This window comes from Spermophilus citellus (genome assembly GCF_964194105.1).
Source record: "Spermophilus citellus genome assembly, chromosome: 2".
Taxonomy (NCBI): Eukaryota; Metazoa; Chordata; class Mammalia; order Rodentia; family Sciuridae; genus Spermophilus; species Spermophilus citellus.
The window spans coordinates 246,358,654-246,371,580 of NC_138183.1; the positions used below are offsets into that span (position 1 = coordinate 246,358,654).

At 57.5% G+C, this 12,927-nt stretch overlaps 1 protein-coding gene across 2 annotated transcripts; it reads left to right on the forward strand.

Moving 5' to 3' along the window:
- Nucleotides 1-5,927: 5,927 nt before the first annotated feature.
- On the forward strand, nucleotides 5,928-12,494 carry SAXO4 (stabilizer of axonemal microtubules 4; the record flags this gene model as incomplete). 2 transcript variants are annotated; one of them, XM_081281207.1, is made up of 12 exons in its annotated part: nucleotides 5,928-6,036; nucleotides 6,398-6,515; nucleotides 6,794-6,947; nucleotides 7,828-7,956; nucleotides 8,408-8,471; nucleotides 8,862-8,974; nucleotides 9,385-9,444; nucleotides 9,559-9,645; nucleotides 9,883-9,996; nucleotides 10,085-10,179; nucleotides 11,790-11,954; nucleotides 12,425-12,494. In XM_081281207.1, the coding sequence occupies 12 exons, from the start codon at nucleotides 5,928-5,930 to the stop codon at nucleotides 12,492-12,494; spliced, it is 1,278 nt and encodes a 425-aa protein (XP_081137333.1). The 2 variants fall into 2 exon arrangements, with proteins under 2 accessions (XP_081137333.1, XP_081137334.1); XM_081281208.1 differs by lacking the exon at nucleotides 9,385-9,444.
- Between the last annotated feature and the right edge of the window lie 433 nt (nucleotides 12,495-12,927).

Here is a 12,927-nt window from a genome sequence, read left to right on the forward strand (position 1 = left end):
CTTGCCCTGGGTTTCTGGCTGCTAAGAATGTCTCCGTGTCACCTGAGGATGGGATTAGCTCTGGTTTTCTGCCCACCTCACTCCATCTTCAAATCTCGTGCAAGATCAACAAGTTCACCCAGAGGAGACCATGAAAGTAACAGGCAGAGACAGAACAGCCATCAAGCCAGCCCAATAAGGTGGCCATATCCACGGAAGGGAGATGAACTACAGGAAGTTGGGCCAGGATGGTGGGAGGGGGGACAGAGACAGAGACACAGAAGAGAGGGACAGGGAAAGAGAATGGACTTAGACCATTAGGCTGGGGCGATTTCGGTTCCTGGTGGTGACATCACAGTGAATAGAGCCCCCAAAGCACTTTTTAGAGGTCCCAGGCCTGGTAGCCCGCACCTCACTAAGGCTTGCTAGTCCCAGTGGGGAACCACAGGGCGCCCAGATGTCTCCTGGCCCTGATCTGCCCACCCATTATCACACCACCATGTGGCCGTAACCCTGAGTATCTTCTTGGCGTCCTCATTTCACTCACACCGGCCCAGGGAGCAGCTGTCCCCATTATCACGAGGAAGCGAGGTGCCAGGAAACAGGGCCCCCGACGGTGTTTCCCACATGAGCCCCTTAGGCCATGCGCAGCTTTAAAGTGCTCCCCGGGGAGGGTCAGCTGAGCAGCCAAGAGCTGGGTGGTCACAGAGAAGAGGTCCCTGGCCTGGGCTAGGGTTGTCAGGTGACCTCAGAAGAATCTGGGATTGGAAACAATGTTCCCATCAGCAGCATGAAGGGTATGATGTACTCTGTTCCAAGGACACTCGTGTTCTCCACGAATACTGCTGGCGGCTGGGCTGGGAGGAACTGCCAGGGCAGGTCCCTCCTGTCCCAGAAGGCCAGGCTGAGTGTGGGCTGTGGGCTGGGTAAGCAGATCCCCCTCCACACTCCTCTGTAACAGGCGAGAGAAGGACCTTGGGAGGGGATAGGCTGGGTCCCGCTATCTCACAGATTGTGTGGGGTAGGGAGACGAGACAGGGAGCCAACCCTCATTTCAAGGCCAAAAAACACAACCCAAACTAAAATAAGCCAAATCCTATTCTGGCTCAACTGAATCTCTTCAAAAATAGCAGGACCAGAGAGGGGCTGTTAGTTAAGAAAGGTCACACAGGGGCTGGGGTTGTGGCTCAGTGGTAGCATAGCATGTGTGAGCCACTGAGTTCAATTCTCAGCACCACATATAAATAAATAACAACTAAAAAAAACCCCTAAAAGTCTTTAAATTAAACAGAAATGCTAGAGAATAAAGTCTTTAAAAAAGAAAGAAAAAGAAAAGACAGGTCATACAGCACTATCTGTGCCAGAGCTAGACCTCAAACCAAAGTTCTAGAAGAGGCTCAGAAAGATGACATCAGCTCGCCCAGCACATGAGCATCTAGGCTGTTTCTGGGTCAAGACCTGATCCTATCCAATCCCCCCACCTCATCCCCCCATTCCCTCCTTTCCTGGGGGGGGGGGCGCACCTGAAGCCAGTAAAAAAATTCTCTTTGTGCTTGCTCCAATCTCAAAAGCCTGAGTATAATGAAGGCCCCTCGCCACCAGCCTCCTGGTCCCCACTCTCCAGCTGCATCCAGGGCCCGCTTCCCATTCTCAATCATCTCAGCTGATGTGGAGGATTTCAAATCTTTTCTTCTATGGATTTTTGGCCCAGCAGTGACTGGTACAGATCAAGGAGCTAGGAACGGGAGAGATCACAGGAAGGAGAAGGTTTATTTTTTTAAGGATTTAAAAAAACTGTCATCGAAGGTCAAATTTTGAAAACAGCTAGGAGAACCTTCGGCTTAACTTGTGAAGCTACATCAAAGTGGTCAGCAACATGGCCTTTGGAGCCAGGATGCCTGGTTCAAATAGCGGCCCCTCCTCTTACTAGCTGTGCCATCCTGGACAAGTCACACAGTCTCTCTGTGTCTTAGTTCCTTCATCCGTAAGATGGAGATGCTGGTCCTCCCCACCACATGGGAGTGTAGAGATTTAAGTGTGGGAAGTGCTTGGACAGTGCCTGGCACTCGGTAAGCCTGAGAGAGCCTGCTGTTACCAACAGCCTGTGATGCTTCACTGAACGCCTCTTGGGACAGGGAACTCACTTCCCCAAGGGCAGCCTATTCTGGGTTTGGTGTGTTAAGAAGCTTTTCCCTCCATTAAGCTGACCTATCTCTTTTGGACAAGAGCCCCAGTTCTGCCCTCTGAGACGGCCATAAAGATAAACATCAGCCAAAGCAAAACAACATGCGCTTGGGGGTGATCTCTCATCTGCTCCAGTTCCTTGTCATTAGGGGCCCGCAGCCCACACAGCCCAGAGTCCAGAGCATAGACATCGGTGTCAGTTCAGGACTCGGGGTGGTACATTCTGGCCTTGGAGGGCCTGACCCCATTTGTCCCAGCTAAGGAGGTCTATGAGCCTGAGTGGCCAAACTGTCCCCTCACTGGGTCCCTAAGCTTTGACCCCAGGCTTCAGAGGGGAGGCAGAGGCTAATGTGTTAGCCCATCTTCTTACCCGGGAAAAGGGAAGGAGCTGGTCTGTCTGGCCAGCGCAGTCCATCTCTTTGGAAAATCACTGAGCTGGACCAAGTGGTGTTAGAGCTCTCTGCGGCTGTCCCTGCACTTTGCAGAGAGCTTGCCAGCCTTTCCCTGCAGGCCCGGCACAAATTCCCCGAGTGGAAGTTGGGTGTGGACCCAGCTCCACTCCTTCCCACCTGCGAGGCCTCAGGCTGTTTCCCCACAGGTAAGGAGGTCGTGATCACAATAACCTCGTAGTGAAAAGCCGCACATTTGACACAGAGGAAGAGTTTCATAAATGGGGACAGTTATGGGAAGGCAGTGACATGCGATGGGCCCCGATTTCCTAACTTACACTCAGATCTGGAAGGATTGTTGGTAGTCTGTACCTTCACTGTACAGACAGAACCGAGGCCCACAGGTGAGAAGCCCCCAAATCACCCAGCAACTTGGTTACTGCTAGGACCTGCGTCCTGGTGGGCAGCCCGAGGCTCCTGCTCCCCGGGGGCTCCAGCCCTGCCCCTTCTGCTTGGTGAGTTGAGTGGGGCTGAGCGCTGCGACCGGGCCACCAGCCGCTCCGCCCCCTCCTGGAGCCCCGCCCCGAGCCCCACCCCCGCCTTATCAGGGCTACACCTGCGGCCTAGCCTGCAGTTCCGAATTATGGTCGCTAGGTGTCGCCACACAGCTAAAAACCACAGGCCGCGGGGACTACCGGTCGCTGCCGGACCGCAGCAGAGCGCAGACCCAGCGAGCAGCCCCCTCCTTGAACCCCTGCCCAAGCCCTTGGTCAGCTCCAGCAGCCCAAGACGCCCTAAGGAAAATTTATTGTCTGCTCCTTCGGCCCTGCTAAAACGAGACATGGCCACAGCCTCCGTGGGGCTGCTTCTCCCTGCGGAGCCAGCCTCTCCATCCTCCAGCCTCATAGGACCAGTCACCTCCCAGCACAGGGTCCCCCACTGTGCACCTTGCTGGCTTTCCCTGCTCTCCACCTGTGCATGTCTCCTACTGCCGGACTCTATGCCTAGGGCATTTCAAATCCGCCAGTGACCCTGCCAAGTAGGCTTGTTAAGCTCTGTCTACATGTGCCCAGAGACAAAAAAAAAAAAAAAAAAAAAAAAAAAAACCCTGCAGCACAAGCAGGTTTTGAGCTCAGGCTTTGGAGTCGACACTGTGTCTGGGATCCCCTTAGCCTGTGAGTTCCCTGATGGCAGGTCCCTGTCTGTAACCCATGGGCCCAACTCTGCCTTGCAGGCAGGGAGCCCTGGGACTGCTTCCTCCTAGGGCCTGTCCCTAACTCTTAGATGGCCCTCACCATGTGCAGGTGCTGGGCCAGATACTTCATCTTGTGGCTGAGGAGGGCGTACAGGGGCTTGAACTCAGGGGCACTCTACCACGGAGCCACATCCCCAGCCCTATTTTATTCTTATTTTGAGACAAGGTCTCACTGAGTTGCTTAGGGCTTCGCTGTTGCTGAAGCTGGCTTTGAACTCTTGATCCTCCTGCCTCAGCCTCCTGAGCCCTGGGATTACAGGTGTTTGCCACTGCGCCCGGCTAGGTGCTTCATTAGTGCTACAAACTGAAGGTGGATACCATTATTACTCTCATTCTCCAGAATGGGAAACTGAGGCATAACCTGCACCAATACTACATTGGTAGAGATTGAAGTTACAATATAATGAATTATACTAAAAATAAAGGTAAGACATACTTAAGACTCCTGGCTTCCTAATTATGTCAGCACATTTTTTAAATATTTGTGCCTTCAAGGTTGCTCACGTCTGTTGGATCTGTAAGGCAGAAATACTGTACAGTGTTGAGACCGCTTTGCAAGCCCTGGTTCAATGACATCACATTAGTGGTTTGAAAGTAGCCACAGTGGAAGTATTTACACCCCAGAAGTTATCAGCAAATGTTACAAATCAGCGCCTTCTCCTCCCCTCCCAGAGATCTAATTGTGACAACATTTGTAAGCCTGCATGCGAACTTGAGGCAAGAGCCGTCACGAGCCATGGAGCCATGGAGCTGGTGAAATGCTCTGTTTGAACCCCGGTGGGCAGGAAGGTTGTTATTACCTCCATTCACCTCAGCCAGGTGCTGAATCCATGTGCTCATTAATCTGCCAACAGCTCGGGGGAAGTGGGTACAGTCACATTCTTGGTTAAGACGGGGAAGTGGGGGCGTCAGGAGGATAATAAGCGCCTCATCAAAGTTGACAGATCGGGTTTGAACCACACTTTTAAACGGCTGCTGTGGTTTGTGGGCCTTACGGTAAGTACCCAGTTCACAGGGTGGTTTTGGGGACTGCACGAGGTAATGTGTATAAAAGGGCTTAGCCCAGACTTGGCTTCCAGCAGAACATAGTAAACATTAATTTACTGAGAAGCGTAAGGAGTGGGATCCAGATCCACCTACACCTGATTCTCAACCGCATTATTTTCTGATTGTGAGATCTCCGGCCCGTCAAGCCGCTCTGCGAATCTAAGCCTCGTGTTCCCCCCTGTGAAAATAGGGTAATAATAGCCCTAGAAGAGCATGGAGGATGGAGATAAAGGATGTAAAGTGTCTGGCCAGAAGTGGGCACTCAATAATGGGAGTGATTGTTCGGGATTATCTTTTAGTTCTTGTCACTCAGACAGCAACTCATCCTGGCCTTGTGCAGCAGGCTGGAGATGGGGCCCTGAGCTCTGCTCAGCTCCTGGCCTTCTCCTCCTGGCCAAGTCAGCCCCTCAGTGGGCCCTGGCCCTAGAAGGGCTTCAGAGGCGTGGGAACACTGTTGCCAGGCACCGGTTGCTAGGAAACCCTCTGTTACTCCTGGCTTGGCCAACTCCAGGAGGGCCCAGCCTCTCTGCAGCGGCTCCTGCCTCCTGTGGCCTCTGGACCTCAGAACCACTGTGAAGGGCAGGTGAGGGTGGGGCCCACGACTGCTCACCCCAGGAGAGCAGGGCCAACTTCCAGTGGATGGTGGGCAAGGCCAGGGAGCTGAAGGGGAGCCAAGGAGGTAGGTGGGCCTGGCGGTGAGTGTCGGAGCTGGGGTGGCCCAGGATTCCCGCAGATGAGGGATGACTTCAGGGGCCTGGAGTCACAAGGCCAGGTCTGAATCCTGGCTCGGCCACCGATTATGGCCAAATCCCTCATTACTTAGAATGGGTTTCCCGGCTTGTAAGATAGGAATAGGAAGAGTTAATCATTAGGTGTTGGGAAGATGAAGCAGGGAACAAGAGCCGATGAGCTCTGCTCTTTCTCCATTTGGGGTGTGGGTGTCAGAGGGAGGTTGAGGCCTGGGAGAAGGGGCCAGCTCTGGGGGCTTGACTGTCTTCCTGGTCTGGACTGGGGACTGACAAGGGGCTCCTGTGTCCCTTCCTAGGCCCTCAGGGGCCCTGCCCTACAGCATCATGATGGGAAAACTCCCTTTGGGGGTTGTGTCTCCTTATGTGAAGATGAGCTCGGGGGGCTGCACGGACCCCCTGAAATTCTATGCCACCAGTTACTGCACAGCCTATGGTGAGTGCAGGAGGCCCTCCAGGACAGTGGGGAGGAAGGCAGGGGTCCTCAAAGAGAGGAACGGCCCGTGGGCGAGTCACACTGCAGCCACCCTCTATCCTGAATCCATCCATCCCCTGAACCCTCCGAGGAACCTTCCTGGTCATTCTGACAGTGTGATTCTGCCGCCCTGACCTGGCCCCACCCCATTTGCTGTTCTCGCAGACCTGAAGGGCCAGCTTCGGTCACACTGGGGCTTCCCCTGTCACAGTGACCCTGGGCTCCTGGGGGATGCTATACTGATCCTGCCTAGAAGCCCTGCCCCCTCCTCCTCCCCCACTCTGCTGACCCACAGTCCTGTCTCTCTCATCCACCTCGGCAGGTCGGGAGGAATTTAAGCCCCGGATGGGCAGCCATGTAGGCACTGGCTACAAATCAAACTACCGGCCTGTGGTCTCCTACCAGCCCCACCTGGATACCCTGGACAGCCCCGCCATGGGGTACGTCGGCTCCACTCCCTCTCCCACTCCTGCCCGGCTGGACTTAGCTCTTGGGAATGTCAGAGCAAATCGAACCACTCAGGCCTCCCAGGACAGGAACTCAGCCTTGCCAGGCCAAGGCCTGGTGCCCAGCGTGGGTCCCAAGGCCAGCATGTTTCTAGGGTGCCTGGGAGAGGGCTGAGGGAGGTGAGAAGCTTCTGGGCATCAGCAACTCAGCCTCCAAAGAACCAAAGCAGGGGGCCTTGGGGGGCCTAGCTACTGCTTGTGTCCCCTGCCAGGGAACAAGCCCGGAGCAACTTCCAGTCCGTGACCAGTCAGAGTTACTGTCCCCTGGAGGTGCCTGATGGCACGCAACCACTACCCTGGAACATGTACCAGACTACCTCTGCCTACGGGCGCGAGAAGCCCAACGCAGGCCTCCTCACTAAGGAGGTCAGTGCCCGGCCAAGGCCAGGAGGCAGCAGAGCTCCGAGTGGAGAGGCCCACAGGCTTGGGAGGCTGGGTGGGGGGTCCTTCCAGAAGGCAGGGACAGCACTGACAAGACCTCATCCCTCCACTTCCCTCCTTCCATCCTGTGGGGATGCTGTCACCATCCCCACCTCTGTCCTGATCATCACCAGCATCTCCTCCACCTGTCCAAGCCCCCGCCACCACCCTCAGGGTCCACCATTGTCCTTATCACCCCATATTGTTTGTGTCTAAAGTCACTTTATCATCGCTCGTGTCACCACCATGACCACCTAGCACCTGAGCACTTATCCATTTGTCTACCAACCAATCTATCCTGATCATCGCTATTGCACGTGTGTGTGTGCGTGTGCATGTGTATGCGTGTGCGTGCTGCTGGGAATGGAGCGCAGGGCCTCCATTGTGCTAGGCCAGGCTCTAACCCTGAGCCCCACCCCCAGCCCTGAGCATCTTTTTTCTATTTGAAGGTGATGAGAGCCAGGGGGCAGCCAGCAGGGGAAAAGGGAGAAAGCAGGAGGGAAGGACTTGGGACAGCTGGGTCATAGACACTGGAAAGACTTGAGGGAAGCTGGTGCTTCTCCAGTTGCAGCCATCTGAGGGAAGCATTCCAGGCAGTGACAACAGCAGGTGCAAAGGCCCTGCGGGCTGCTGTCAGGACGTGGGGCTCAGTGAGTGTGATAGCAACGCTGCAGGCTCTGAGGGGAGGACGGACGCTTGGCTCGTTATAAGGGGTCTTTCTGGCTGCCAGCAGGAACTCTGCAGGTGTCAGGGGCAAAATCAGGGTCAGGAAGTGATGGCCCGCCCCTCACCTTCCCGGGAAGCTCACTGGTGTTCCCTCCTCCAGGTCAGGAAGGTCCATTTTGACACCCAGGATCATGGAGCCCAGTCTATCACAGGGCTGGAGCCCAAGGAGGTCCCCCTGCTCCACCAGCAGCAGGGCAGGGGCTCCCCGGATTGGGAGAACTCGCGATATGTGAGTGGACTGAATGGACGGCTCTGGTCACCATGGAGCTGGCCCCAAGTTGGTCACCTGTGGGCTCAGGCACCGAGAGACAAAGGATTTGTGACTTGACATTTCCAACACAGCATCACAATGATGATCCCGGTCCCCTCCTCTCCCTGGCCCCACTGTGCCCTGAGCCCTCAGCCTCTCTCCTCCCTTCGCAGCCTTCCTGCCTCGGGGTCCCTGGAGGCTCATTTCCGGAAGTTGAGGGTGGTGTGGGACTTAGTGATGGCTGGAACGGGGAAGACCTCTGACACCTTGGTGCACTGTCAGGGAAAGATTCATGGCCCATGAGCTATTCACGCGCTCCCCTCCCAGCCCCACGGGAGCACACACAACCCAAAAGCTAGTGCCACTGCCACCCAAAGCCACTGTGCCCTGGTCTGCCTTGTGTCCCCCAATGCTCCACCCTGTGTTCCAGGGCCCACGCTTCATGACTTCTGAGTACAATTCCAAGTACCTCAAGGAGCCGTCCATGCAGCCAGGTATGCCCGAGTCTGAGCCAGTCTGCCCTGTAGCCCACCTCCATCCCCCACCTCCATCCCCCACCTCCATCGCCCACCTCCAAGAGAGACCACCAAGGGCAACCTGGTGCTGGCCTAGGTCTCAGAAGCCACCAGCAGAAGAAAGGTAGGTGGCTTGAGGGAACTGTCCCCCGACCCGGGCTGACCTCAGTGTCCTGGGCCTGACCAGAGCCGGCTGCTGCCCTCAGCACTGCCCCTTCCTTCGGCCTTCCTCTCTGGTTCTCTGGATGGACCCTGGAGCTCATGGACCCCCGTGTCCTCCCTTCTCAACTTCCCCCTGCTGGGATTCGAGCCTCAGAGCCCATGGGGGGGAGGAGGTCACCCAGGCCCCATGGGGACTTGTCTCTCCAGATCTCTTGCAGAAGAAATCAATCGGCGCCAAGGAGGAGACCGGCTTCACGGAGGACGCGGCCAAAAGCCCGATGGTCTTTCCTTCTCCTTCCCAGGCCATGCCCGGGGACCCTGTGAGTTCTCTGCTGGAGTCTCAGGGGGATGGAGGCCCTCCCCCACCCCCCACCCCCCGGGGCGTTTCTAGTTTTTCAGAAAACCGTCAGCTGCAGCCCTGGGTTCCAAACAAGGTGAAGGAGCCTGGGTGAAATCCTCTCTGGTCATGTCTCATAGATGGAAAGACTGAGGTCCAGGGAGGCACAAGGGTACCGCCAGGGTCAGACAAGAGCCTTCCTGCTGGGTCCCATTCAGGGACATGTCCTCCCCCTCCCCCCACCAAGCTTTGGCCTTTCCTCAGCCATCCCAGCAGCCCCCATTGGTGCCGAGTCTTGCTGCGTGTTCAGCCAGTGGGGACGAGGAGGCTGAGTGGGGGGGGCGGGGCTGGCTTCCTGCGCTGGGCTGACCCTCCTCCTGTGGGTCCCTCCAGGTCCTCCTCTCAAACCGGAGTGTCACCAAGTCGGACTTCCTCCCCATGACTCACCCTCATGTAAGCTGCACCGAGGGAGGTCAGGGACACCTGTGGGGACAGCTAGTGTGGCTCTGGGGAGTTGCGGGAGGGACAGCCACCTTCTCGTGCCCACAGCTGCTCTGCTCTCTCCAGGGAAATGAGTTTCTGCCTGTGCTGGCCAGAGGCTCTGAGCGGGAGACAGGCTACAGCAGAGCAAATGAAAGGACCCTGAACCCCAGAGTGAGTGACAGGGAGGTTTCCCGGAGGAGCTGGGGTGGGGGCCAGGCTCAGAAGCATGGGAAGGACAGGCCTTCGGGAGGAGGGAGAGTGGCGCCCCGGGGCTGGGACGGAGAGGTGTGTTCCGGAAAGGCAAATGAGATGGGCAGGAGAGGAAAGTGCCTCGGTCACCACCCCTCCCACCCCGATGCCACAGCCTGGCCACCCCAGCCTGCCTTCTTGTGGCCCTGCCCCCTGCAGGTGCCCCCTCCCAGCCCGGAACCCAGCAGCATGAGCCACCGTCCATTCCAGCCCCCACAGCGGATGCAACAGACCAATGTTGCCCTGCTGGGCCGCGAGGCCGTGGGGAACAAGGTGAGGCCCGCTGCGCCCAGCCCGCCCTCCCGGTCCCCCTCCCCAGCCCTCCAGACCCGACAGCTCCCTGTCTACCCCTCTTGTTCAGGAGCCCACAGGATTCAGCCTTAACAACCCCACCTATGTCCGGAGCTCCTATGACCCCGACAGGGATAGCCGGTACCTGACCACCTACAATCAAGGGTGAGGCCCCTCCCTCCCAGCCCAAAGCTGAAACCCATTTGACAGACCGGAAGACTGGGGCTGGGACTGGCAATGAGCTCACAGCCTTGGGGAGAAGATCAGCCCTGAATCAGTGCAGGCTCTGCTAGACACGCTCAGCCAAGCATCCCAGAGCAAGGCACTTTACTGGGTGGGTGGGGAAGGGGAGCGCAGGTGTCCAGTAATGGGGCTGTTACAAAGCCAGCTGCCCCATGGGGAAACTCTGGAAAAACAGCACAAAGCACACAGCTCGGAATTTTCCCAGCCCAAAGGCAAGAGAGTGGGGGTATTTATACCCCACGCCTAGCAGTCACTGCTACAGGCTGTCACAGGGAATAATAGAGGCTAGATGTCTCTCTGTTCAGGTGAAGCAGCTTCCAGCAACCTGAGGGTAGTTCTCTGAGAGATGCAGAGTAAGACAGTGGAAGGCTTGTGGCTGGTGGGCACGGGACAGGGGTCAGCAGGAAGAGCAGCTACTAAGACAGGGAGGGCTTCCAGGAGGAGGTGGCCCTGGCACCCTGGGGGAGCCTCCCGGGGCCAGCACTGCATACAGAGGGCATTTACAGGAGTGGAATAAAGGAAGTGTAATCTGGGGGACAAAATATTTGAGCCGGGAAACCCAAGTGGCATCCATATTCATACTGTCCCCCCAACACCTCGGTATTCCAAGGTGCCCCACCACGCCCTCCCTTCTCAGGCTCCCCCTCTCCAGACCCCTGATCCACTCACACGTGTCCCTCTGCCCTGCTCCTCAAGCCACCTCTCCTGCCTCCAGACACCTCGCAGATCCGTTCACGTCAGATTCTCACGGAGCCCTGAGTGCCAGGGTGTGAGCAGGAGACAGGAGGGTCAGGAGGGCCGGGGGTAGGACCTAGAGAAGGTGACATTCCTGTTGAAAAGAAGAGAGGGCAGGGGGCAGCTTCAGAAGGAGTGTTAGCCCGCTGAGGGGAAGCCCTGCCCAGAGACCAGAGATGGAGCTGGAAGCCCTGGGCTAAATCCCTCCCCTTGGGACAAGACGCTGAGCTCAGATTTGGAGCAAGTGGCTGCTCCAGTTCCCAAGGAGTCCAGGGGGAGGGGCAGAGGCTCACTCAGGGTGTCAGGGACCACTATGTGCCTGCCCTTGGGGAGGTGGATGTCCCCTTCGTAAGGATCCAGCAGTTTGGGCTGGTCCTTCCCCTGTCCACCCGCCTGCCTGCTCCTGGGCTTCTGCCAGATGTCAGGCACACACTGGTCCACCCTGTGCACCTGGACCCCCCAAGGCATTAATATTGACTTCCACACTGACCTATCTGTAACCCCTCTTCTGAGCTCAAGGGCAGGGCTTGACACCCTCAGAGCCTGGCTCAGGGCTCGGTGAGCATGGGATTCGATGGGAGGAGAGCAGGACCCCAGGGAGAAGCCGGGGAGGCAGGTGGGAGGGCAGGCTTCCTGAGGGAGAGTTCTCCACGTGGACAAGGGCTTCGAATGACCAGGCGCAGGGGACACAGGCAGAGGCAAGGAGGCCTGAGGGATCCGAGGGCTGAGATTCCTGCAGAGGCCATGGAGGTGAGTAGAGGCCCATGGGAGGCCAACAAGAGCCCCCTCCTCTCTAGGTACTTTGAGAACATCCCCAAGGGTCTGGACCGAGAAGGCTGGACTCGAGGTAGCATCCAGCCTCAGAAGATGGGAGGCTATGCACTCAACCAGCCGGTCACTCGCATGGAGGCCACTCCCAATCCCACAGAGAGCCTGAGGCGCCTGCACCCCCATGTGGGAAGGTAGCACCCATCCCAGTTCTCTCCCTCCTCACGTCCTGGCCAGCTCCAGGCCAGCTCCAGGGCACTGGACACCTGCCTCTGTCTGTCTGTCTGTCCCTCTGAGAGGCCATTTCCTCTCGATCCTGGCCTCTGGCCTCTGTCCTCCTGCCCTCCTGGGCTCCTCTCCTCCTCTGTCCAGTGTGTCTCTCTGCACGGCTGCTGCCCTGGTCCCTGCGTGGCCCTTGGTGGCAGGGGCAGTGGAAGATGCATCCAAAGATGAATGGATGGAGGCTCTGCCTCTCCCGTCACTCCTTGCTGCTCAATTCCTCAAAACCTACGCTTTCGCAACAGAGGCCGACTTGGCAGGCAGCGAGTGTCTGTGGCTTGGCCGCCCTGACAGGCTTGGCGTCCTCTCAGGCTCCCTGGGAGGGGCCCGCAGAAGAGAAGGCCCAGACCCCACAGCCCCTCTCTCCCACTGTCCTCCTCTGCAGAACCCTGACCTCAGTTGACCCCTTCTACCGAGACACACCTCACAGTAGCCGCTACCCGGCGTCCAGCTGAGCCAGAGGCTCTGGTAAGGCCCGAGCCACCTGCACCTCTCCCTGCGTGGGGGGCAGTGGGGACCAGCCCATGCCCAAGCCCAGGTCAAGCAACCTTTTGGGGACCTGAGCCCTGAGTGGGGGTGGGCAATCGGGGGGCCTCCCAGGGGTCAGGGCCTCGCCTCTGCTCTTTGCTCCCAGGTTTACGGACCCCACAGGACAGAAGTCAAGCCTCTGTCCCCACCCCTCCCCCACAGTGCCTCCCTAGCTACTTTCCTGATGAAATAAAGAACACTGAAGGAGAGAAGTGTCATAAGTGTCATGGTCACTGTCAGGGTGGCTGGAAGGGGAGGGGTGAGCCGGGGCAGTGGGTGCAGGAGGTGGGGTGGAGCTAGCGCTGGCTTTGGAGTCAGGGGCTCCATTGGAACTTGTGAGTCACATGATTCAACAGATGG